At 47.6% G+C, this 24,641-nt stretch overlaps 1 protein-coding gene across 1 annotated transcript in view; it reads left to right on the forward strand.

Moving 5' to 3' along the window:
* Positions 1-579: 579 nt before the first annotated feature.
* LIMS1 (LIM zinc finger domain containing 1) overlaps positions 580-24,641 on the forward strand; it is an 84,243-nt gene continuing 60,181 nt past the window's right edge. Inside the window, exon 1 of the mRNA XM_068418365.1 lies at positions 580-663. Coding sequence (XP_068274466.1) covers positions 620-663 — 44 coding nt within the window. The 5' untranslated portion in view covers positions 580-619. The remainder of the gene's footprint in view (positions 664-24,641) is intronic.

The following is a 24,641-nucleotide window of genomic DNA, read 5'->3' on the forward strand; positions in this document are numbered from 1 at the left end:
ACATGTAAGAAATAGTAAAAATACTTGTGATTGTTTCGACAGCAATTTTCTGTTCTGGAAAAAAAAGCAGCAACAGCCGCCCTCCAGCACCTCCTTCACGTAACTCCGCAGGGCCTTTCTGACCGTGCCCGCCGCGCCAGCCGTGTGCGCGTCCGGAAGGGCCGACAAAAGGTGCGAATAACCCGATGTCACGGACTCGCGCGGATTTAACCTCCCCCGGGGCCGCTGGTAGGTAACCGGGGTGGGCAGCGGGACCCGGGTGCCCAGCGTGTGCCGGGGACCTCCCTGCTTTTACCGCGCGGGGGTGGCGGGGCCGCGGAAGGAGCCGAGCAGCGCCCAGGCACAGCCCGGGGGGACCCGGTGAGGCGCGGCGGGGGGCGGGGGGGGACACGGGGCTGCCCGCGCTGACCGGGGCGGGGCGGGGCCTGCGGCGCGCGGCGCCGGGCCCGGCGGAGGCAGCGGCGGCTCGGGCGGAGCGCGCCCCCCGGCGGCGGCGGCGAGCGGGTGCGGGCGGTGCGGCCGCCCAGCGCCATTAGCGGCGCCCGGCGTGGCTCCTCCCGGCGGCGGCGGCGGGCAGTCCGCGGGAGCGGCGGGCAGCGGGACGGCGGCCGCCGGCGGGATGCTGGGGGTGGCGGCGGCAGCGGCAGGGGTGACCTGTAACAGGTAGGAGAGGCGCGGGGGCTGCCCGCCCCGTCCCGCCTCCCGCGGCGGGCGGCTGCCGAGGGCGGCGCTTTGTCTCGGCGCGGCGCGGCCGGGCCGGTGTCACCGGCTGCTGCCCGCTTGGTTGAACCCCCCCCTCCCTGCGGTGCTCCCCGCAGGCGCTCCCCGCTGCTCCGCCGTGCGGCAGGCGGGCGGCGGCGGGGCCGCGCCGTGCGGGGCGGAGCGCGGTGGCGGCGCCCTCGGGCTCCGGCGGGTGGGAAACGCGCGGGGATGGTCCCTTGGGGAGACTGGGGAAGGGGCTGGGGTCCCGGCGAGGCGGCCGGGGGATCGCAGCCGCAAAGGTGTGCCTTCTCCTCGCCCCGTGAAGTTTCCGCTTCACGGGGGGAACTTTCCCGTTCCCTCCGGCAGCACCGTGGCCGTGCAGAGCCTTGGCCGGCAGCAGCGGGCACGGCAGAAATCCCTTCTCCCTTGTGCCATCCCTTCGGGGCTGCGTCCACGCAAGGAGCAGCGCGGTGGCCTGTGTGTCCTTGGGGCTGCAAACTGGAAGTGACACCCGAAACTCCAGTGCAGCGCGTTCTGAAGGGAGCGTGAGCGCGGTGTGAAGCCCTTTGCGTTAAAAGGCGTTCTTTCCCGAGGGAGGTTAGCGTTCTAACAGAGTGGTACTAAATAACCTCGGGTATTTACCTGGTGAGATTCGTGTAGTTTTATGCAAATCCCACAATTACTGAGTAGTCATATCTTAGGGAAAGGCTAATGGGGATGGGTTACGGAAAGCAAAGGCTGTTCTACTAACCGTCCGGCATTACAAAGCCTCACCCGTTGTAGTAGTTTCTTGGGAAGAAATTTCCCAAATTAAAGTACTTAGCAAGTGCTGCACTAATGTTTTGTAGCTGGCTGGGGCTGCGGGCTCAGGACAGCTGCTGGCACGCACAGACTTTAGCCTGGCTAAAGACCGCCTTATCTTCCCCGCACCCGATTTCTACGCGCACTCCTGCAGCTCTGCACCACGCCTTTGGAGAAAAGCTGTGGCAGTGGCAAAGTCAAGCCAAGTTGGGGCTACCACGGTGGCACCCTGTGCCGGCGTGTGGCGGGGTGGGCTGCTGAGCCAGCTCCGCTCCTGGGGTCAGTGCCCCGATGCCCCCGGGGCAAGGGCGGGGAGGCGGCAGGATCTCACCAGCCTTGACCAGCTTTAGCTCTAGCTGCTGTGCAGCCATGTGCTGAGAAAAAGGTGACAACGTGATTCAGGTGTCCGTGTGCATTAAGGTAACTGTTTTTTCTTCAGTTTTTCCAAAAGCCACTTGCCTTCTTAGCAGGTGATGGGTGCTTCCCAGCCAGGTTTCTTTCTGCATTCCCGAAAGCTGCCGAGTTGTCAGTATTCGTGCTGCGAGCATCAGTCTCTTTGCGACTGCAAGGATCTGCGTGTTGTTTGGTGCTGCGCAGGTGCTTCGTCCCTGGTGCGCAGCCTGCCTCTCCGGGTAAATAGACCAATTACATATTTGGCATCTGTTCTGCTGAAGTTGTCAGGGAGCGGGCCAGCTGCCCTGCTGGTACACGCTTCCCAGGATATGAACTGGGCTACACCCCTGGCACAGCAAGAAATTTTGGGACAAAATCAGGCTTAGAGCCTACGCTTGCAGAAACTTGCTGAGATGAAGTAGGCAGAGCGCTCTGGTGGGAGCCCACGTCGCTCAGAGCTGTCTTGGGGGAAGCTTCTTCAGTGCCAAACGCACCTGGTGCATCCCACAGCGGGCAAGCGGGTGGCCGGCACATCCAGGGAAGCGTCAGCGGTGGCAGAGCACCCATCCTGGGGTACGGCCAGCGGCTCGGGCATCCTTCCCCGGCAGCGGGGACGAGCCCTGCTGCCTCCCAGCTGAGCAAATCCTCCCACAGCTGAGTCAACCTGACATCCCGCTGCTGCTGGCAGGCTCTGAATATGAACTGCTTGCCCAGCAACAACTTGATGTGGGGCCCCTTGCCTAAATTGGCCAGTCACCTCTGTGCCTATCTTCTCCCCATTTTTGGGGGTGGATTGTTGTATCGAGGACAGGGGGCTGTGCTGTGGTGAAGGAGGTGAAGCTGCTGTGCAGTTGATCCTCACAGAAGCGTGGCTGGAGGGAGCGGAGGGAGCTGGCGGCCGGGATGGGGAGCGCTGCTCGCCTGGCAGGGTCGCACGGCGGGGACACGCTGCGGGGTCAGCTCCTTCGGGGGAGCCGGTTGCAGGACTTGTGGCCGAGGAGTTTTTCTTTAGATGATTCCAGTCCATTGAGGTCAAAATAAATCGAAGGGGCAAGGTTTGTGTGAGATACATTTCCATTTGGTGAAATGCGAGGGGAGGAGAATAAAAATTGGTGCATTTTATTGTTTTGATTCTTTGGGGGAAAAAACACTGAAAATGCAAATGTTTCATTCAAAACCACTTTTTAACAAAATACGAGGCGGTCTCAAAAGCATCTGCAGGCTGAAACTCCTAAGGGATTTAGGATCTTGATTTTTTACTCTGATTTAGAAAGTTTAATCTGAGTTTTGGGGAAGAAGAGAAAAAAGGAAAGAATGACTTGAGGTCTCTCTTCAGATTTGGTACACAGAAGAGCAGCAGACATCTGGTCAGCACGTACGCCCATGGGGTTTGTTTTTGTCCTAGGAAATACTCTTCTTTTTAACTTTTTTTTTCCCCCCTTCCACTTTATGGAGGCTTTTTGAACTCTTCTGTGGCTTTTGTTTTGCAATGAAAGGAACGTGCAGGCTGGTGCTGTAACCTGAACTCCCCTTACCCAGGGCACAGCCACCTCACTCTGCAGCACTGCCCCGATCTCTGCCCCGCTGGGAGATCAGTCTCTGCCCCAGAGGAGAGGGGTTTGGGCAAGGAGGGATGTGCAGTGTGCCCTGTGGCTGGGTCGGTGCTGGGCAGTGGTCTGTCATGCAGGATCACTGGGTGTGCTGCTTGGGGCTGATAGCTAGTCGTCGCAACGCCCGCTTGCTTTGTAAATGTCCTCCGAGTTTTGTGGGCAGCTTTTCCAGCTTATTGTGCTGAACTCATCTTGATGTGTTATCGTTGGAATAAGTTTCTTGTGCAGTTCAGAGAAAAACATTAGCTTGCAGTTCAGAACCATTATCTTCAGCTTTTGTAGTTTCTTAGGGCAGACTAAGTTTTCTCTTTGTAGCAATAAATACAGGCTAGGATGCAGTAAAATACTGAACAAGGCAAGCTCCTCTTTCTTCAAAGCATAACTAAATTTGAAAAACTAGCATAGACTCACTGGATTTACAGCTCTTGGTCCACTGTAGACTGTGAAGCTCAAAACTGGGCACTTAGTGTTACTGGCTTTGATAGGGGACTCCATAAATAAGAAGGTAAATGTGATGCTGCAGTTAAATCTCAGTTGTAACCCGCAGGTCTTTTTCTTAGAACTGGCTCCATACAGTTGCTGCAGGGGAACCATTAATGGCCCACAGTATACGGAGGATGGTTTGCATAGTTAACAAATTATTTTTCAAGTCACAATAAAATATTTATTATTGAAGCACTTAAGGCAGGCTTTTCGGCTCCTGCAATTGTGGCTTTGTGCTAAGTGTGTTACATTAGACATCCTAATTCATCTGTGTTTTGTTCTCCTCCAAAGACAGGTTTAAAGGTTTTTTACTCTGTAGCATAATGCAGTCTCTTATTACTTTTCAGTACAGGGAGGCTTTAACTATTCAGCTGTGCTAAAAGCAGCGTGATAGTTTGTGGGGAAGTTACTTATGTCAGGTCTTTCTATGATGGCAGGTGCTGATGCCAAGGAAAATCAAACTGTCAGTCGCGTTTTGATAGCCAAAGCCTTCCCTTGTATAAGCTGTCCATAGCATGAATCAAGCAGTCACCTATGTGGTCTGCTGTCCTTGTTGTTTTAGCGATGTGTTACAGCACACGTCACCCTTACAGCTTGTGCAGAAGGGCTAGTGTTGAGGCAGAAGGGGTGGAAGAAGGATGGGAAGGTCCTAATTCAGTTTGACAATTAGAGAAAATGTAGCAGGGGACTGTGCCCTGGGGTTAATACTTTTCTTCAAATTAGGACACTCCTTTGCAATTACTTCAAGCATTTCCCTTCCTCAGATGTCTAAATCTTTATGAAAATGGGTTTGTGTGTTTTTTTAAACAGATATAAGAAAAAAAAAAGTCAAGATACTGTAATTTCCTTGGTTGGTTTTGTGTACCTCGATGACCCTTTATGCGAAACAGTTTGATAAATTTGTATCAGTGCCTGGAGACAATCAGTGAGGTCCAGGGGGCAGAAGCTGATGGTGTGCCCAGAGAAGAACTATTTATCCTCAAAGTGGACCTCTTGTCTGCAGTCTGAAACCACGTTCCTGTGCAAAAATGTCATGGTCTGGAGTATCCTAGGATGTGTGAAAAATAGTGTTACAACAAGGCCAGCACTCAGGATGAGGTGTTATGCTCTGTATTTTTCATGTTAATTGCTTTTCCTTATATTTTGAATCACAAGTCCTTGAATTCCAGCTCTGATCGTCCTTTTTTTCATCATTTTTTGACTCATTAAAAAAACCCACCGGCCACTTCTACAAAATTTGATAAGGAGGTGAATCCTAAGTCACCTGGTGCATTTAGGGTTGTTTCAATCACTGCTTGCATTAAATAGTTTGAAGAACTGAGAGCACACTGGTGGATGGTCTTTTGATTGAGTGAAACCTAAACTGGTGGGAACAGTAGAGTTAAAACCTTGGGGTTTATTGCTCACATCATGGATGGGGAGTTGGTGTGGATAATCTCAGAAACTAAGGCAACATAATGATTTTATGAATGCTTCCTGGATGGCCTAAGCAGTATCGGGAAGGTGCCGTGCTCAGAGTTATAAGGGTTTTCTGTATTAATATATTGCTTTAGTGTAGTTGGGGACACTGGGAAAGACCACAGCAAAGCAATGCAGTAACACCAGCAAATATTTGGGAGGCAACAACATGGCAGAGTGGCTCCCGTCCAGACCCCACGCTTATGTGCAACAGCTGCGGGATTGATGTGGGGAGAGAAAACCGCACCGAGAAATAGTTTCAAACCTGCTCTGGAGGGGGGAAAAGGGGCATTGATGCTTTGCAAGGACTCTTTGCAGGGGCTTGGCCATCCCCGCTGGGGCTGGGTGACTGGGGGCAAGGGACCGGCTGTCAGCAGCATCCCCGAGTTCTCCCTCGATGTCTCCTGCCAGGTTCCACCTCCGATTTGGGAATGAAAAATACAGCTTGGCAGGCGGGGCGGCACGGGCTGCCAGCCAGCGCTGTCCGGGGAAGGCGGCCCCTGCAGATTCAGGGCTGAATCAGCACAGCAGCCTCTGCTTGCAAAACCCTCTGGTTTTGGTGAATCCTCCGTCGTGAGGAAACACTTGCAAATAGGCACGTATTTTGGTGTGTAGCTTTGCAGATGAACACTGTGCACTTCCAAACTGCACTGGTAGCAGGCCAGACTTGTGTTTTGTGGCAGAGAGACCAACATTTGTGCTGGATTAAGTAATTTATTTTTTGCCAGGCTCTGCTGGTAAGTGGGCTGAGATTCACCCAGCAGCGATCATCTCCCAGACCCAGCTCTGGCCGGTGTGACGAAGAAGGACAGACCGTCTCCAGGCCATGCCAAGGCAGCTGCTCTTCCTGCAGGCAGCAGCTACAGAGACATTTTAATTAAGCGTGCTGTTGCACTGCAGCTGGCTGGGGTGACCTGCACACTCCCGGCTCCCAACATCTCTTGTGCCAGCGCCGGGGAACTGAGCCAGCTGAAAACCCATAGCAACAGAGAGGTTGATAGATATACAGATGTAAAATCATGTTTGTCTCAATCTGAATTGATCCCTTGATCTTGTGAGTGGTGGGGAAGGGATGTGGGAAAGGTGGAAATACCCATTTCGGCAGAAGCATGGATTTGTGCCTGGGTTGTGTAGCCGTGGCCTTGGAGAGCGGTATTAAAGGTGGGCTCCTGTGAGGAGGTGTTTGGGTCTAAAGGAGGAGGGAACAGTGTTTGCTGGTGGTCTGGATTGGGGCTGAGGACTGTCTGCGGCCGTCCTGGGTGCGGTGTTGGGAAGGGGCACATCCATGCTCTATTGCACTGGAAGAGGGATCACAGAATCACAGAATCAGCCAGGTTGGAAGAGACCTCTGTGATCATCGAGTCCAGCTGTTGCCCTGACACCACCCTGTCAACTAGACCATGGCACTAAGTGCCATGTCCAGTCTTTTTTTAAACACATGCAGAGATGGTGACTCCACCACCTCCCTGGGTAGCCCATTCCAGTGTCTAATAACCCTTTCTGAAAAGAAATTCTTCCTAATGTCCAACCTGAACCTCCCCTGGCAAAGCTTGAGGCTATGTCCACTTGTCCTATCGCTAGTTGCCCAGGAGAAGAGGCTGACTCCCACTTCACTACAACCTCCCTTCAGGTAGTTGTAGATTGCAATAAGGTCACCTCTGAGCCTCCTCTTCTCCAGGCTAAACAACCCCAGCTCCCTCCCTTGATCGCCTGCCTGCAGGTTGTTCAAGGAGGATTGCCTGGGTAATTTTGCTTGCTGCTGTTGAAAGCACGCTTGAGTGTGTTCTTTCTGCAGCTTGTTGCCTCCTCCTGCAGCCCTGCCTGAAGGGAAACCACCCCAGCTGCGGTTTTGTCATGGTTGTCACAGAACTAGTTTTCAGGAATTCACCTTCAGAGGATTTGGAGGAAGGAGACCCCATGTGCCATCCCTGTGACACATAGGTTATGGCTGGAAAGGGCATGGAGAACAGCAACACATCAATGCCTGTTTAAATCTACCTAACATTTGTTGGCATGACATGATCTCATGATCTGAAGGTGCCCAGGGGCTTGCTTCACCCATTGCTTTAAGGTCCCAGAGGAACTGGATGCTGTTTATACCCGCTTATACTGTCAAGGAGAAAGATGGAGCAAGAGTTGTACCCATGAGGTCTTGCGGGCGAAGTCCCACTGTATAGAGACACGACTGCGGGCCAGCCCCTGCGCACATGGCTGCTTGCTTGTTTTCCTCAAGCGCTGTACCAGGAGACAAGGCAGCTGCTGTGGAAAGCGGGGTTTGATGGGAGCTGTCGGTGAGCTTCACCGGGGCTGAAAGGGGAAGGGCAGGAACCTGTCAAGTGCTGCATTTCTGTAGTTCTTTAAACATCCCACAAAACACATTTTTTTTTCCTTTTGTAAGTACAGGCAGTTGCAAGAGAGAGGCAATATTCTGACTATATGAGAAGGGAATCGAAGTGGATCATTTTAAAGCTGCTGCTGTTAAGAAAAAGCTGACTTCCAAAATCTTTGTTCCTTCATTCACATTTTTTCCTTTTTGTTAGCCAGCCTCAGGAAATGAGAACATTCTTTTGGCTTTCCATGCCTGAGTCACATCTTCTATATATATCTCTCTCTATATATATGTATATAAAAATATGTTAAAACATCTGGAGATTGTTTGCTTCAGAGAGGTGCTTGTTTTGTATCAGAACTGATACAAAATACTGAACTTCAAATGTTTGTGCACAGTTAGATGTTTCCAGAGTTTCCCATACGTCTCTGGTTACAAGGATATATACACTGCTGTCAGAAAAGCCTAGGGAAATGTGCTGATAACCTAGGGAATATACAAACAAGGAAAAGTAAAGCCTTTAAAGAAAGTGAGAATTTGCTATTTCTTTCAAAAATGAAACTATCAAAGCGGTTGTTTAATGTGAGTTGCATCCAAATATGTAGCTCTTTAATGTTTACCAAGTATGGTTTTTTTTAAAAAAAAAGGTGTGAGGGGGAAAATCAGAAAATCCCAGTAGCTCTTCTCTTGTTTTTTTTTTTTTTTTTAAAAAAAAGGAAAAGGAAGTAATTAAAAGCTCATTATACTCATCTCTGCCATTCAGCGAGCTGACACTCAGTGGGCTCTGGCAGCACTCTGGGTGCGCAGCGAGGTCTCCCTGCCCCTCTCTGTCCTCCCACTGGGGTCACACGGGGATCGTGAGAGTTCGTTTTAACAGGAAAAAGAAAATCCATTTAGTTTAACCAAAGGCCAAATATTTAATTTCAGCGGGGGAGGTGGTGGGATTTAGGAGAACGAATAAGATTTCCACCCTTGGTTGTTTAACGTAGCTGCACCGAAAATGATGGGAGATGGGGAGCGGCGGCAGTGCCCCATGCAGGGAGGGATGGTGGGATGGCAGCGGGGCACAAGGGGAAGGTTCCCCCAAGGGGCTCCATCCACCTCCGGGTGTTCACAGCGGCTTCTGCTCCCGCAGCTCCCACTGAAATGCCCTCGAGTTTGTGGCTCTGATAAGAAACCTCTCACTGATCAAATATTTTGATTGCATCCTGGCCTTCCTGTTAGTTTCTTTGATCTTTTCTCGTCAGTGGATTATAGTGGACTTTTGAAAGTCTTGCTTGTTGAAATAGTTGTATAAATATAGTCCTCAGGGTAGGTGTTGTTTAGAAAAGTACTTATCTGCCGGAAAAAAATCTACCTCCTTCTGCCCCTTCAGTGTGCTCGTTTGCCGTCATGTGTCAAAGAAGTGTGATTTCTATAATTATATCAAAGAATAGCAGCTTATTGTTAATTGTTTGAAATAATCTAAAGGCCGGTGGGGCTTGTTCTTTTGGCTGATTTCCTGCTCATTCAAACACTGAAGAACTGTTTCAGGTTCACATTTAAAAAAAAAAAAAAAAGAAACCTGTAGAGCCAGGACAGTCTCTGGGGGAAACCGATGGGCTCTCCGCCCTGGGATGAATCCCTCCCTGTTGAAATCTCCTGCAGTTACAATTTCTCTGTTTTCAAAGAGAAAAGGCTCCCCTTCTCCTGGGGCATCCTGCTCATGTGACATCCCCTGTGAAATGGCATTGCTCAACTCTCCTTGATGCCACGCTGGGAGCTGGATGTCTTCAGGCAGTGGCACGAAGCTGTCCAGTCGCCAGGCTGAGTTTAGCTTTGGAGTGTGGCTGGGGCAATGAGGGGGTGAGTTGTGCCATGGCTTTGCAGTCAGATGAAGCAAGGGAGGAGGGATAAGATGTTGCTGGTGGCTACGTACAGTGTAAGCCCAAAGGTCAGAGTATCCAGTCTTTGCCTAAGACTGAAAGCCGCATTTTCCTTATTGTTGCATGCAGGATGGGAACAATGTCCCTGACTTCTCCAGTGGGACGCGGAGAGGGTCTGAGGGTTTTCAGCGGTGGGGCGTGTTCAATGGTCCCAGCACTGTTCCCAAGAGAAGGCAGGATGCTCCTCAGTGTTGGCTCACATCTGAGGCAAACCTCACCCAGCAGACGCTGCTCTTCAGACCCAGCCTGCATGAAATCTACTGCGGGACCAGGGCTTCATTTTGAAAAGTACAGAGAAGATGAAGTGCTATTTTAAGCGTCACATATTAACGACGCTGCTTCATTTTGATGCAGGTGAAGCTCTTTGTGCTTGTGATTGCTTAGCTGATAGAAAGGGGGAAATAATTTGGATTTCTTGTGTCGAATTGAATCTGAGTCACAAATGTGAAAATCAATATTTTTATTATTACCATGCAGAGATGGGTGAACAGTACAGTTAAGAGAATCCTTGATGTTGCCCTTGGGAAAATTACTGGAACATGGTAAAGTGGCAGAGGATCCAGGAACAGTAATATTGCGTTATTGCTCAGGTTTCATGAGAAAGCTTTCTGCTCGCCTTGGGCTATTTATTAATTTATTAATAGCTTTTTGAACCTGTATTTAAGAGAAACAGTCAAGGGGTTTAATGCTGTTGCATGATATTGATGTCTTTTCAGAGCAGTTTCAGCATGGACAGATTCTCCACGTAGGCAGAATTACGAAATGAGCATTTTGTGTCATTTGTGGTAAAATTGGTTTAGTCGTTTTTACCTGATGGATTTTGATAACATGCGGCTGAGTAGCTGTGTAGTGGTTTGACTGACATATGGATTTTCTGTTAAGTCCATAAACGCACAGTTTAAAATGTGCAGCAGTGTTACTTCTATGCACGTACAAAAATAAGCGCCAGAGTCCACAGAAGGCAAGTGATGGAGAAGATGATGGGTTGTATATCACTGCATGCCCAGCAGAGCCGCCACGGCCGTGACAGCCATTACTTGGACGAGTTGGGTGGTGGCAACATGGCATTGGGAGGTCGTCTCGGGGGAGAAGAGCTCCATCCTGCTGGAGGAGGATCCATGCCACTGAAAGCTATCTTGTGGCGTCCCACCCATGTAGGCATGAAGGATGTTCTACGTATGTAGTAGATAGTACCATCTATGTTGATGGTACTAGTGTTAAGCGGAGGATTTTTCTCTCCTGTGTTGAGTAATGCTCCTTTGGTTTGCATTAGAGATGTTTACCAGTTCTCCCTGCCACAGTGGCGGGTGAATGTAATGAAAAACTGCTGAGTCCAGATTTTCTAACACATCATTAATCCCTTTTCATGAAAGTGTGTGCAGAATGTGCAGGGCCTTAGTTCCAGAAAAAAGGTTTTCCATCAAACTTGGAAAAACTAAGTTATCCACTCTGTGTTCGTGGTTTGAATAACAATGTTCTTGTAGCTGGTCTTGGGGATGCAGAAGAGAGGCAGGGTCTAGTTCATCACACTAAAAATGCATTGTTCTGCATTCTGTAGAAATGTCCAAAGTTCATCTAAAGTTTATGTTGATATAAAGTTCAAAAAGCCCCAAAAAGTGTCTGTGCCATCAATACCTGGTATTTCAGATTGTAGTGTGAATTTTCATTAGTGCTTGAGTGGAAATGTTGCAAGGATGTTAACAGAACTGCATTTACTGAAAACTTTGTTTCATTTGCTTTTTTTCCTTATGATATTAACAGAAATCAGGGAGGACAAGGAGCTCCTAATATTTGTCTCAAATATTCTTATCTTAAAGCGAACATCAAAAATTTACAGAAAGGACATACTTGTTTTTCGTAAATTCGTAAACAGCGAAATGTATCTAAGTAAAAATAATTGGATTAATTTATTTAGTCTGAAGACAATATAGTCCTGATCACCGAGAGCACTTGAGTTAAATTCCTGAGCTCACTCACGTCAAGTTACAAACTTAAATTTTCATTTCCTTGGAGCCAAGAGCTTAAGCGCATGGAGCTGGCACGTCACGCGTCCCCAGTAACAGGGCCTGGGTTTCCCCTCGTTGTCTGTGGCTCACGCAGGTATTAAACTGCATCTGTGCTACTGTATTCTCTTTATAAAGCTTTCTTAAGAGATACCTATGTCACAGCACATAAAGCATTTAAACCAACCAAACAGGTAAAGAGTGGCAGGAGAAAATGGAGATTTTTTTTTTTTAAGTGATTCTGCCATAAATTATCCCATAACTCAGTTCTTTGTGTAGAAGCAGGTGTTGCAATAGGATGTTGTCTCCAAAATATTACTAGCAATTGCCTGGTCAGGTATATAAACAAACACAGGATGCTTCTACTGAAGGCTTCCTTCCGAAGCAAGAAATGCATCAACAAGAATTGCTAACACTTTAAAACCTCAGTGGGTGATGGTACGGCTTCAAAAGCAGTGTGGCAAGGGGGTGCTTCGCTTCTGCCTGTTGCCTTCACAAACTGTCATTGCTGGCATTTTTCTCCCTGGATGCTGCAAAGTTGCAGCTGCCCCTCGGCAGGATGATACAGTGTTTATGGCCAGACTGGATGAGGCTTTGAGCAACCTGGTCTAGTGGAAATGTGTCCCTGCCCATGGCAGGGGGGGTGGAACTAGATGATCTTTAAGGTCCCTTCCAACCCAAACCATTCCATGATTCTATTCTATGCTGCCCGTACCCGAAGAGAAGTTGGTGGGGTGGCATGGAGCAGCTGGGGCAGGCGTGCAAAACGGCTGCTTGGTGAGCGATAAAAGTTAGAGCCAGGATCTCCAGACCCTCCTGCCAGGCCTATCCCGATGGGCTTCACACACTGAAATACAAAATTTGCTCCGTATATGTAACAAAGGAGTTGGGAGAAACAGTGGCAGCGTCTGGGGACGTTCAAACCCAGGGCAGGGGTCAGCAGCTCGCGCGGTGGCGTGGGTGTGGGTACCCTCCTGGCAACCTCACCAGTTGGTGATGCCACCTCTCCTGTCTGTTTCAACACCAGAAGAATTTTTTTTTTTTATATACCTTATCATCTTACATTACCTTATTGTGGCATGCTAGGATGTTTAATTTTCTAACAGCTCTGGTGTATCCTGTTGCTTTGCTTCTGTAAATAAGCATTTTCTGTGCTAACAAATGTGTGCTTTTACAGAGGGCATCTTCAATGCTTCATCAACCTGAAACACAGCAGTGGCTTTCTCTTCCTCTTCAGCACACAGGCACGAGGCCACGCCATGAACCGATCGCACTAATAAGTTGTGTACAGGGGAGAGAAGAGAGGAAACTGCAGCTGGAGTCAGGAATTGTTTGCTTATTCACGAGTTATGAAGAGCCAAACTGAGGTCATTTCTAGCTAGCTGGCCAACATGCTACTGCTTGCTTCTCTTGAGCTCTCCTCTGCACAGAGCCGCTGTCTGCATCACCCCTCTGGCTGTATCTTTTGGGAGGTGAGGCCAGCAACCCAGGGAGGATGAAGATTAAATTGCCCCACATTTTTTTCCAGGAATACAGGAGTGTTTTCTAAGAATACAGAAGTGCCTTCTGAGGGAAAGAAATGTGTCCACCTCTCAAAATTGGAGGAGTGTGATTCAAAAAGGGCTTTTCTGCATTTCCATGTCAAGAGGGAAATAAGATGGACCACCAGCTGCATTTAGCATTTTTTTAAATAGAGCAGTTTTCGCAGAGGTATTTTAAAATGTGGGGGTTACTTCCTTTTTTGCTGCTTGACAGTGATATGAAAATATCTGAGAAACAGGTTTTAAGAATATTGCCCCCACACTCCTTTTTATTTCATTTTTATTCTTAACTCTAAAAATGTCAGGTTTGTCTTCCCTGACTCCTATATCTGGAAGATTTGGGGCATGCTTGTTGGGAACGGATATCAATTTGTCCTGGTACAAAACCATCTGTGAACAAACCCGAAGGTTTTCCTGTGACATCCCACGTGCTGTTGCTGTTGTCATGTTAATAAGCTTTTCAGTCAAATGAGAGTTTTGTAGCTTACACAGGAACTGAATTTCTAATGGAGAAAATAAACTCCTCAAAAAGAAAAAGAAGTTTTGATTAAAAAATGGTTGTCCTGATTTATCTCTTTGCCAGCTTCTATAATAAATGTTGAAATGATTAGCTGTCAGAAATACAGGTGACTTTCCCTTACTCAGAACCAAGTTCCTTTCAAATCTGCAGGAGGTGTATCATTAACTTCAATAAAAACACGTTACTGGAGCTCTGTGACAATTCCACAAGACTGCATGCGTATAAATAGAGAATTCTGCACCAGTTTAAGGTAATATTTGATTATCTTCTGCATGTCATTAGGAACACAGAAATACCTCAAGCCGTATCTTTGATCACTCGTTGTTTAATGTTTCCGATAACATGCGCAAATGCTAGAGGTTAGCGTGATTAACTGATTCAGTGCTGATGGATTACAGCAAGTCTTTCCCAATTCTCCTTGAAGCCAATTGAAATTCCATTGTTCTGTTTAATGGGGCTTGGTTTAGACTGAAGGGTCTGTAAGTGGAACATCAATGGCCAAATAAGACAAAATACCTGCTAATACTTGGGAAAATTCTGTCATTTTTGAAAGCTTCCTTCTGTGTCTCAGATATAGAGATGAAACTATTGCTGTTTTGAGTTAGTTTTGTCCGGATGGTACAGTAAGGTTGGTCTTGTAACAGTTACAGCTCAGGAGGATATTTTCCTAATCTATTGTTTCTCATATTTAAAGAAGAGCAGCTGCTTGTTAGATAAATGGGTACAGCATGCCTGCCCAGTGTCACATCCCTGTGCCACAGGTAAATGCCTTCAGTTGAAGATATCATACGTTGGATTTTACACCTGGTAAAGGTTGTTATGTATAATCCATGTCTTGCTTATAACTAGTAACTAAGGCTGTTTCAGCTTTTTTTTTCCATACAAAATATCTGAATTTAATTAAAAAGTGATTGTTGTACTATGTGACCCTATAGTTTTATTTACAGCATTTCTCAACAGATCTTGGCAACGCCCTTTTGTTGCCATAATTGGGTTCGCATAGTTTGGCAAACCATCATGCAAATGTAAATGTGAGAAAGAAAACGAAAGTCCGGACCTGCAGGCTACTACGAAAAGCGAGTCAGCGCAGGTCTGCTTGCTCAGGAGGTCGGCACCCAAATGACAGTTTGGTTTCAGTCTTACGCAACGGAGTATTAAAAAGTTGTGTATTAACCCAGTGTAGTGCTAACTGATATCACTTAATTTACATTTTTAGCCCAGTAGCCACTTGGCTGATGACCTGCACATCGTTCTTTCAGCTTTGGTGCAAACGAAACGGTTATGGATGGGTAAGCAAGAAGGAGGTGCCTGTTCATAGGAGCCTTCATGGATCCTCGGATGAGCTTTAGGGAGTGAGTTTTACAGCAAGTGTGTTGCAGTTGTGAAAGGGAGCCGAGGCTTGGGTTTGCAGTGGAGTTGCTACTGCAAGTGAGTGGGATTGGTGTGGGGTTGGAGCCCATGGGACTGTGGGCTTTGGGGCTCCTGGTGCACTGCTTGTGAGCTGGGAGGGCCTGTCACTGCTTCTCATGGCTGAGGTAAGGTCCAGGTGATCTCCACGGACTGGCGACATTTTGCAATAGTTAAATTTTGACAAAGCTAGAACTTTGAGAAAGGGAAGGCAGGGGAGAGGTGCTGCGCCTTGTAGCACTGCTTAGTGGATGATACGTGTGAATAAAACAGCAGCAGGGAAGACAGCATTTATACGTCAGCTTGACCAAGGGGATTTTAATCACTTATGGTGCATCTCACAAGCAGCAGGGCTCTGAAACACCTGTGGCAGGGCACTTCAGTACTGAAGAGGGGAAGGAAGGAAGGAAGGAAGGAAGGAAGGAAGGAAGGAAGGAAGGAAGAAAGGAAAGGAAGGAATATGAAGGTAACACTTATAATGTCTAAGTCACTGTGGTTCTACAGTGTCTGTTTTATTTGGACTGCTTGCTCAACATTTCTTGTGTTACTTTGCATTATACCAGTGACATTAAGAGCAGCACACTGGGATTTAATGGTAAAAACAGGATTTCTGTTCATTTGGTATCATCCTCCACTCCCTCGTGAACCAGATTTGATTCTGGACAGCTGTAATGATTTATCCATTAACTTGCTGAAACCATAATCTGTGTGTGTGTGTTGCATTGCTTTTGTGTTCCTAATTAATTTGTATCGGTGATTTCTGCAGAATGCTGAGCACCAGGTCAAGCTGCTCAGAGCTACCCGTTGTTATTGCCTTTCTAAATACCTGTGGAAAAGCCAGCTTCTGAAGGGGATAGTTGCAAGGCAAAGTCAGAACAGAAGATTTGCCACCCTGGCAGCAACAGTGGCAACCAAATGTGGTATTAAACAGATGCTTGGACTACATTTGCTTCCTCTCTGCGGTATTCCTACCATAGCATCCCCAAAGGCGAGGGGGTGGGATACGGAGTGCTTTGAATAAAAGGATTGCCAAAAGCCAATAAAAAGAGGAGGCAGTCTCTGCTGAAAGGGATTTTTAGAAAGGTCTTCTTCCCCCAGGCTTGTTTTGTGGCCATGCAGTCTTCAGCAGGAGCAGGGCAGTGAAGTGCCTCTGTCTGTCCTGGTCTCTGCTGTCACCTCGGGGTCCTCCTCCCTCGAAAGGGGCACCGGTGGGTCCAGCCTCTGTGGGGGGCTGCTCTCATGGTCCAGCCTCGCAGGTGTGATGGCAGCAGCAAGGTTTAGCTGTGGGAGTAGAGGAGGAAAGGGTCTTCTGAAAAGTGACTTGACCAGCTTAGAGTCCGTATGCTGGTTTGTGTTCCACCTGCATTGCTGGTCAGAGGGTTGGGTGGAAATCCAGGAACTCCTCGCTGCTCTTCTGCAGGGATGCCCCATGTCTTGCTTCGCCTCTCCCCAAGCACTCCTTAAGAGTGAAAGACGGCTGACTGCAAAAAAGTAGTGTCTACTTGAGAGATTTAAAAACTTGGGGTTTTGCCAAGTAATTGGAAAAAATGCCTAGGTTCATATATATTACAAGTTATCTGTCCTCTAAAACTTTTTCTGAGGGAGGGTTATAATGGTGATGCTCTCCGATGGGTCATCCAGGTGGGAATCCAGACTTTTAAATTTCTAGAGCATGTTGTGCGTGGCCTTGACATTTGAAGTGTTGCCATAAGAGTCCAGGCTAGCATTTTAGATATGTTTTATTACAGTTAACAGTACTGGCAGATTGCATTTATGCTATAAGTGACTCTGATTCCTATCCCAGTTTCTGAAAGAAAGAAATGACTGGTGATGTTAAGCACAAATACAGCCTGGGCAGAGAATGGCCTGAGGGCAGCCCTGAGGAGAAAGACTTGGGGGTGATGGTTGATGAGAAGCTCAACATGAGCCGGCAGTGCACGCTTGCAGCCCAGAAGGCCAACCGTATCCTGGGCTCCATCAAAAGCAGCGTGGCCACCAGGTCGAGGGAGGTGATTCTGCCCCTTTGCTCTCATGAGACCCCACCTGGAGTACTGCATCCAGCTCTGGGGCCCCCAAGAGAAGAAGGACATGGAGCTGTTGGAACGAGTCCAGAGGAGGGCCACAAAGATCATCAGAGGGCTGGAGCCCCTCTCCTATGAAGACAGGCTGAGAGAGTTGGGGTTGTTCAGCCTGGAGAAGAGAAGGCTCTGGGGAGACCTTCTAGCAGCCTTCCAGTACCTGAAGGGGGCCTACAGGAAAGCTGGAGAGGGACTTTTTACAAGGGGATGTAGTGATAGGGTGAGGGGGAATGGTTTTAAACTGAAAGAGGGTAGATTTAGATTAGATATTAGGAAGAAATTCTTGACTGTGAGGGTGATGAGACCCTGGAACAGGTTGCCCAGAGAAGCTGTGGATGCCCCCTCCCTGGCAGTGTTTAAGGCCAGGCTGGATGGGGCTTTGGGCAACCTGGTCTAGTGGAAAGGTGTCCCTGCCTGTGGCAGAGGGGTTGGAACTGGATGATCTTTAAGGTCCTTTCCAACAGAAACCATTCTATGATTCTATGTTCAAGGACACACATTATGTGTAAGATAAGTGTAGGGAGTGCTGGGCTTACACCCATGTATGATGCTGCTCAGCGGGACAAACGTGGTCAGGCACAGGTGCTAACAGTATCTGTGTAGAACTGGGCAGAGCACACAGCACAGAGTTACTGGAGTTTACTGAAGACTGGCAATAACTTCATGTGAGTAGGTTTTATACCAGGAGAGGTCACCTGCCAATATTTTTTTAAAAATATCTGCTCTGGGTAGGAGAGTTTTTAGTGGACTGGTACTCAGCACCACACTGCTGCAGCATGTCTGAAGCTGTGAGAAGCTGTGAAACAGGCTGTGCATAAACTGTGTCTCTGGGCTGCGATTTCAAGGAGATTGCAGCTTGCTGAAGGTCAGAGAGCAGGTCGGGAATGGTATACAGATTTTTTTGTTGTTGTTTGTTTGGGAAAAAGAGAGCTTAAAAGCAAACAAACACAAGGAGCAAACAAAGGAAGCCTTTGCTTTGCCAGATGTCTTGCTGGTAAGAACATCGGTGATGAGATGCTCTTGAACTGGCATCCATCTCCTGCCGTAGGGGAGAAAAAACAGAGTCTGTTGTTCCTTAGTGGTGTCTGTTTTACAAACCCTTTGTTTTTATACCCTCAGTTACAGGTTGATTGGACCGATTATTCTGTGTTTGGGAAGGTGCCTTTGAGCAATCTAAGCAGACATTAATGTTGGCCTGAGGATAAAGCAACCTCCTCCCCCTTGAGTAGAGGATGTTGCTCTGAACCCAAAAGCGGGGTCGTTCTCCGGCTCCTGTTCGGAGGATGATGGTAGCGTAGCATAGTCCCCGCAGTGACATCCCTCCCTCCCTTTGGGTAGCTATGTGCGATTTGGCATGGTTGGCCTATGTACATTTCTTAAGGTTTTATTAAAAATATGCATTTCTCTTGTACTTTATGCTAGTACAAATAACGTGTTAATGAATGTCTCCATAGCTGAAAGGAATTCAAGGGGAAATCCTGTGGCTGATCTGACCACAAGGAAAGTTTTATTTTCATTTGTCTTTCCTCCCTTTTGCTTCTTACTTCCAGTATCTTATTGCTGGTCCATGATTCCTCGCACTGGTGGTTGAAGCTGAGGGCTGGTTTCTTTTTTATTTTTTTTTTAATATCTTTTGGCATCTATAGGCTGAAAGTCAGGACATGGAGAGACCAGAATTTAAAGGAACTTTGGGCCACTTTAAGTATGTTCTTTGTGGAAATCAGATTTACTTTCAAGTTTTAGGTACAGGATAGTTTAAGATAATTCAAATCTGGATAATTTCAAAGCTGCTTTTCTCTAATGATTCCAGGAAGAGAAGGCACTGGGTTACAAGTCCCATTCTTGGAACCGCTGAACATCTGAAGCCGTTCTCATTCATTTCAGTGGAATTTCAGATATATTGCCCTAACTATTGTTTTGAAGGTGCTCTTAGTCTCACCCCCATTTCACATAATATATTTCATATAATACCGGTGTATATCATCTCCTCTGGCTGCATTACTGTCTTGAATCCATTTACTGGAATTCTTGTGCTTTCTTTTCAAGCATTTACTGCTAACCACTAATAAATCTGGAACATATTGGGACTTGGTGGGATGCTGGGCTTTCCAGGATGAAACTTCATTGTTTCCCGTTACAGGCTGTGGCTGGCAATTGCCTTTCCCTCCTTCCCGCCCTCGGTCCTCTGAAGTTCTCTCTTACTGCACCAGCATTTTCTACCCGAGCTGTCCCTCTTCACTGCTGCCGTTGTCTCCTACCTACTTCCTACCGGTGTCTCTTCCCAGGGTGGTCCTGATGGAAAACATGCCTGCAGTTGCTCCTGTGTGGGGGGCAGAAGGCTCCTGGCACAGGCTCACCCAAATCCCATCTGAACTGCTTCATCTGCAGTGACTGCAAGAAGTTTAAGTAGCTTGAAGTGACTCAGAAGAGCAGCCAGGTGCCCAGCCTGAAAGATAAGATTTGAAATAAATCGAGTACATGCCCAAAATCACATTTTTTACTGAATTCTCTTTTTTACTCATCTTTGTTTTCATTTTAAGCATTTAGGATGGGAAGTGTCTTTTCACATTTCTGTAACTGCTCGGTATATTCTGAAGCTCTTACATAAATAAAAAGTAGTCCAAAATGTGTCTCTTAAATCTCTAGTTGACACAGACGCCAGCATTAAGTAGCGGGTTTCGCCGGCCGCAGTCTGGCCAACTGCCTCTTCCCAGGTTTTATATTCACAGTCACGTGGGAACGAAAGATGACAAAAAGCCTCCTCTTTTCCCTCAATTGCCCCTGCTCACAGGTCGCAGCGTGGCAGAGCTGTAACACCCTGCTGTAGTAATGGGGTGGTACCCCGGGGCGAGGCGGGGAGTGGGGCACATGGGAGATGCTGCAGGGAGATGGACTCCCAGGACCGAGCTCCCAGCTGCTCAGCACGGTTTTGTCTTGGGCTGTTTTTTTTAAAATAAAAACTTCCTCTGTGGTTTCTTTTTCCCTTAAGTTGAGTGAACCCAAATTGTTTTTCCATGTGTGGTTTCAGACGAAAATGCTTTTCTTCCTCTTTTTTCTTTCTGTCAAAAGAACTAGTGGAAAATTTTTTGAGTATTATTCAAAGACCTTTATTTTTTTTTGCCTAGGCTTACTCTTTACTTTGGACTGATGCCTCGTTTTTCAGTAGTAGATCAGAGCTACCAAAAAAGGTGTCTGCTAGACAAGCAAAGTAACTTTTAAAAAATCAATTTGGTAATCTTTTCATACATCAAGATTGATAATTGCATATTGTTGGCATTGCCATGATCTAAAACTGGTAGTAAAATAAAGATCCTTTGGGCTCGCACTTTTTTGCTGTCCTGAATGAATTCTATTATGGGCTGTATTCAAAATAACTTGGCATCCTTGCAGCTCTGTATTACTTAGAAAGCAAGAAAGTAAATTTTGGAAGTAACTTCTTTTTATTATTGGAATATCTAGCACAGAAAATTAGTGTTTACTTTTTGTTAGGCACAACATCTGGGGATTTCGGTTTCTTCTGCTAAATCTTATGTTCAAATTAGGATGGTGATGGTTATTCTGAAAGAAGTGCATCAGGTTTTTTGGAGCTATATGGCAGCAGTATTTTCAAATGAGTTCTTCATAAGTTTTGAGTGTTTATGGAAGTCCCAGGTTAAAGCACATTTCCTTCTAGGCCTTATGTTTTCCTCGTCTATTCCTATCATTATTATAAACGTGTAACTTACTGTAAGGGAATGAATTAAGAGAAAAAAATAAGCATATAATTCTAATAAGAGTTCTGGTATTGCCCATACTCTTCTACATTTGCCCTATTTTCCACACAAATAAAACTGACCTGTAACTTACCTCACACCTGATGTTAAGTTAGAATTTATATTTATTTATATGCTGAATACTTGATGTGCTACGGAACTTCATGACTTGCTATTTTTATAGCAGTTGGAAGTAAATGGAAGTAGAAATGGGAATGCCTGTTGTCAGAGGAAGCACGAAAGACGTGTCAAAAAACAACTGCAGATCAGTACTGACTTTAGACCTCAGTTTTTAACTGCACGTTAAGGATACGCTGTGACAGTATTTCTTTATCTGAATATGGTCATTTATATGCATAACACACTTAATATGCAACCCATATTTAGATCGCCTCTAGGATCCCTGTGAATGCTTGTTCTTCACATTCTTTCTTGAAGGGTGTGTGTCCAGAGAGGCTTTGAAAATTACTTTTAAGGGAAAAAAATTCTGAGAAATACCACACCCTCTTACTCCAAAGAAGCCTTGTGCTGTTTTTCTTTTGGTTATGTTTCTTTTTGTTTTCTTTTTCCTTCCTGAGAGGCATGTTACCTGAAAGTTGCCCTGGAATATTTGATGCTAGTACTGGCATAAGAGCCTGCATGATGGGCCAGTACCAGGGGGCAGATCATAGAATCATGGAATGATTTGGGTTGGAAGGGACCTTAAAGATCATGTAGTTCCAACCCCCCTGCCACAGGCAGGGACACCTTTCCACTAGACCAGGTTGCTCAAAGCCCCATCCAGCCTGGCCTTAAACACGGCCAGGGAGGGGGCATCCACAGCTTCTCTGGGCAACCTGTTCTGGTGTCTCACCACCCTCACAGTCAAGAATTTCTTCCTAATATCTAATCTAAATCTACCCTCTTTCAGTTTAAAACCATTCCCCCTCGTCCTGTCACTACTTGCCCTTGTAAAAAGTCCCTCTCCCGCTTTCCTGTAGGCCCCCTTCAGGTACTGGAAGGCTGCTAGAAGGTCTCCCCAGAGCCTTTTCTTCTCCAGGCTGAAGAGCCCCAACTCTCTCAGCCTGTCTTCATAGGAGAGGTGCTCCAGCCCTCTGATAGTCTTCATGGCCCTCCTCTGGACTCGTTCCAACAGCTCCATATCCTTCTTCTGTTGGGGGCCCCAGAGCTGGACACAGTACTCCAGGTGGGGTCTCACAAGAGCGGAGTAGAGGGGCAGAATCACCTCCCTTGACCTGGTGGCCACGCTGCTTTTGATGCAGCCCAGGATACGGTTGGCCTTCTGGGCTGCAAGCGCACATTGCCGGCTCATGTTGAGCTTCTTATCAACCATCACCCCCAAGTCCTTACTCCTCAGGGCTGCTCTCAATCCATTCTCTGCCCAGCCTGTATTTGTGCTTGGGATTGCCAATGACAGTCGATGTCTCCATATCCCTCTTGAATCAGTGGTGAGTTGTGCATGGGATCATCCTTAAAGTTAAACCTAACAAACCATCTCATTTAAGTCCAAACAAGGATGGTTATCCCACTTTATCCAAGTCAAATTGAAACAGCTCTTCAACGACGGCAGTCTTGATGTGTGAACAAATGCACTTGCTCTCTGGCTGTTCGCGTGCCCTTCGTTTTTACCATCAGCCTTGCCCCAGCAGTGCCTACAAGCAGCGTTTTTGCTTGGGGTGGCTTCCTGAGCAGGTATAATTGCAGAAGAGTAGAATTTGATGTGGTCCTTATTTGGAGGGGCTGCCTGGGGACAGCGTTCCTTGGACGAGCATTTCCGAGAAGACTAGGTGAAACACAAAGGGAATAGGGGGCATGCAAAGATATAAGCTTCTGCTATCCCGCTCTATTCTTCATGTCCTATCTGCTTCACAATTTGTCTGTAAATCTCTTCAGCTGGTATCACACTGAGCACTTGGGTTTCAGCAGTTGTCTGCTAGTTGTCCATATGCGTCCTGCATCTGGCACCAAGTGGCCACTGTCACGGTGTTATCTGGCACAGCGGTCTCCAAAGGAGGCCACGTGCACAAGGCGATGTATTGGGGTGCGGGAAGAAAATATTAGGACTTCAGTAGTATGTGTACATAAATTATAAATAAATAAATATACATATATTGGGGATATGCGCTCAAAAGTTTTTACTGATAGGGGCACATGATCAAAATAGTTTAGAGACCACTGCTCTAGCAGATGGAAAATCAGTTCTTTATTTTTTTCCCTTTATTTGCCCCCTGATTATGGCTTTGCTAAATTCAGCCCTCTGCAAATACAGCCTCCTCCCAGCTTGTAGATGCTGTGTAATGAAATGAATCCCGCAGGTAATTCAGCTGAATACCACCCCTTCTCCCACAGAAGGTGTAAATGAAGGGGTCCAGCTGAAGGGGAAGCACGCTTGCAGCCTGCCTCTCCAGTGCAATTAACTGAAATGCATCCACGTGATCTCTTCCTTTGGATTTGAATGGGAGCTGGTTGGTTTCCCAGTGCAGGCAAAAGAGCTGTTTTCTTCTCCTAAAGTGAAAAGCCTGGTATCTGCTGCTCTATTTATCAAGGCTGGTTAAATGAAGGAAAGGCGAAGGGGCGCAGCCAGGCAACGGGGTGACTGAGGCGGGGGGGAGTGAGCGTGGTGCCGAAATTTGCAGGGCTGGTGGGGAGCAGCAAACGCGGAGGCGAGATGACTTGAGTGGCATCCCTACCGGTCCGCCCCACTGTGCCTCCGGGTCTGGATTCCTCCCATCCTGCTGCTGCTTTTCTCTTGGAGCAGTGCTTCCCCGCCCTCTCCGAAAATGAAAAAGCGGGAGCCTGCCAAAGCGCTGTGGAGGATAGCCTTCAGTGGGGTGCGGCAGCGGGGTCCTGCTCCTGGCCGCAGCTGGACGAGCTTTGGGTGAACCTGCAACTTCACCCCGTCTGGAGTTATGAACGTGGGTTCGTGCTAATGGCCCCCGCATGGGCGCCCAAGTGGGCGGCCGGCACAGGGGAAGCAGTTCACTCCTCTTTGCACCACCTGGTGTAAATGCTCAGGCAGAGGAGCAGGGAAAAGGAGTGGGATGGACGGACAGGTGGACATTCCCTGTCTAGCTGTGTCCCCAGCCAGCACTTTCAGAGCCAGGTCTTAAATGCCAGAGCCCCCCAGCCTCGCTGGCAGACAGGCTGTAAATCCATCTGAGGTGGGACTGCACCACCCATGAGTGCTTTGCTCACGAGCTTGAGAGCCCTGAAGTCCTTCCCTTTTGCACGAGTTAAACTGTTCTGTTTTTTCTTCCTTTCTTTTTAACTAAACAGCCTTTCTGCTAGAGCGTAGGTCCAGGCTCCGAGTGGTCTGAGGTGAGGATGCAAGCCCAGAGCAGGGTTTGGTCCCCGGCACTACACCATCTCCCACTCCTGGACCTTTGATAAGTGATGTTGCCACTGTCCCAGCTCCGCTGCTGCCAGCTGAGCCCCGCACCACCTCCCTGCCGTACAGGAGTGCTTAAGGGCAAATAGTTTATGGTCAAACACTACAGAGTCAGATCTGTACCCAGCAGAGGGAAGCAGCCAGTGGAGGACTGTGATACGTAAAGAGCTTAGACATCGGGGGAATGGGTCCCTGCCTTGACACCCCCTTCTTCCTACGTAAAATAAGCAAAATCAGGTAAAACTGCAAGA

Source organism: Nyctibius grandis, chromosome 2 (assembly GCF_013368605.1).
Source record: "Nyctibius grandis isolate bNycGra1 chromosome 2, bNycGra1.pri, whole genome shotgun sequence".
Classification (NCBI taxonomy): domain Eukaryota; kingdom Metazoa; phylum Chordata; class Aves; order Nyctibiiformes; family Nyctibiidae; genus Nyctibius; species Nyctibius grandis.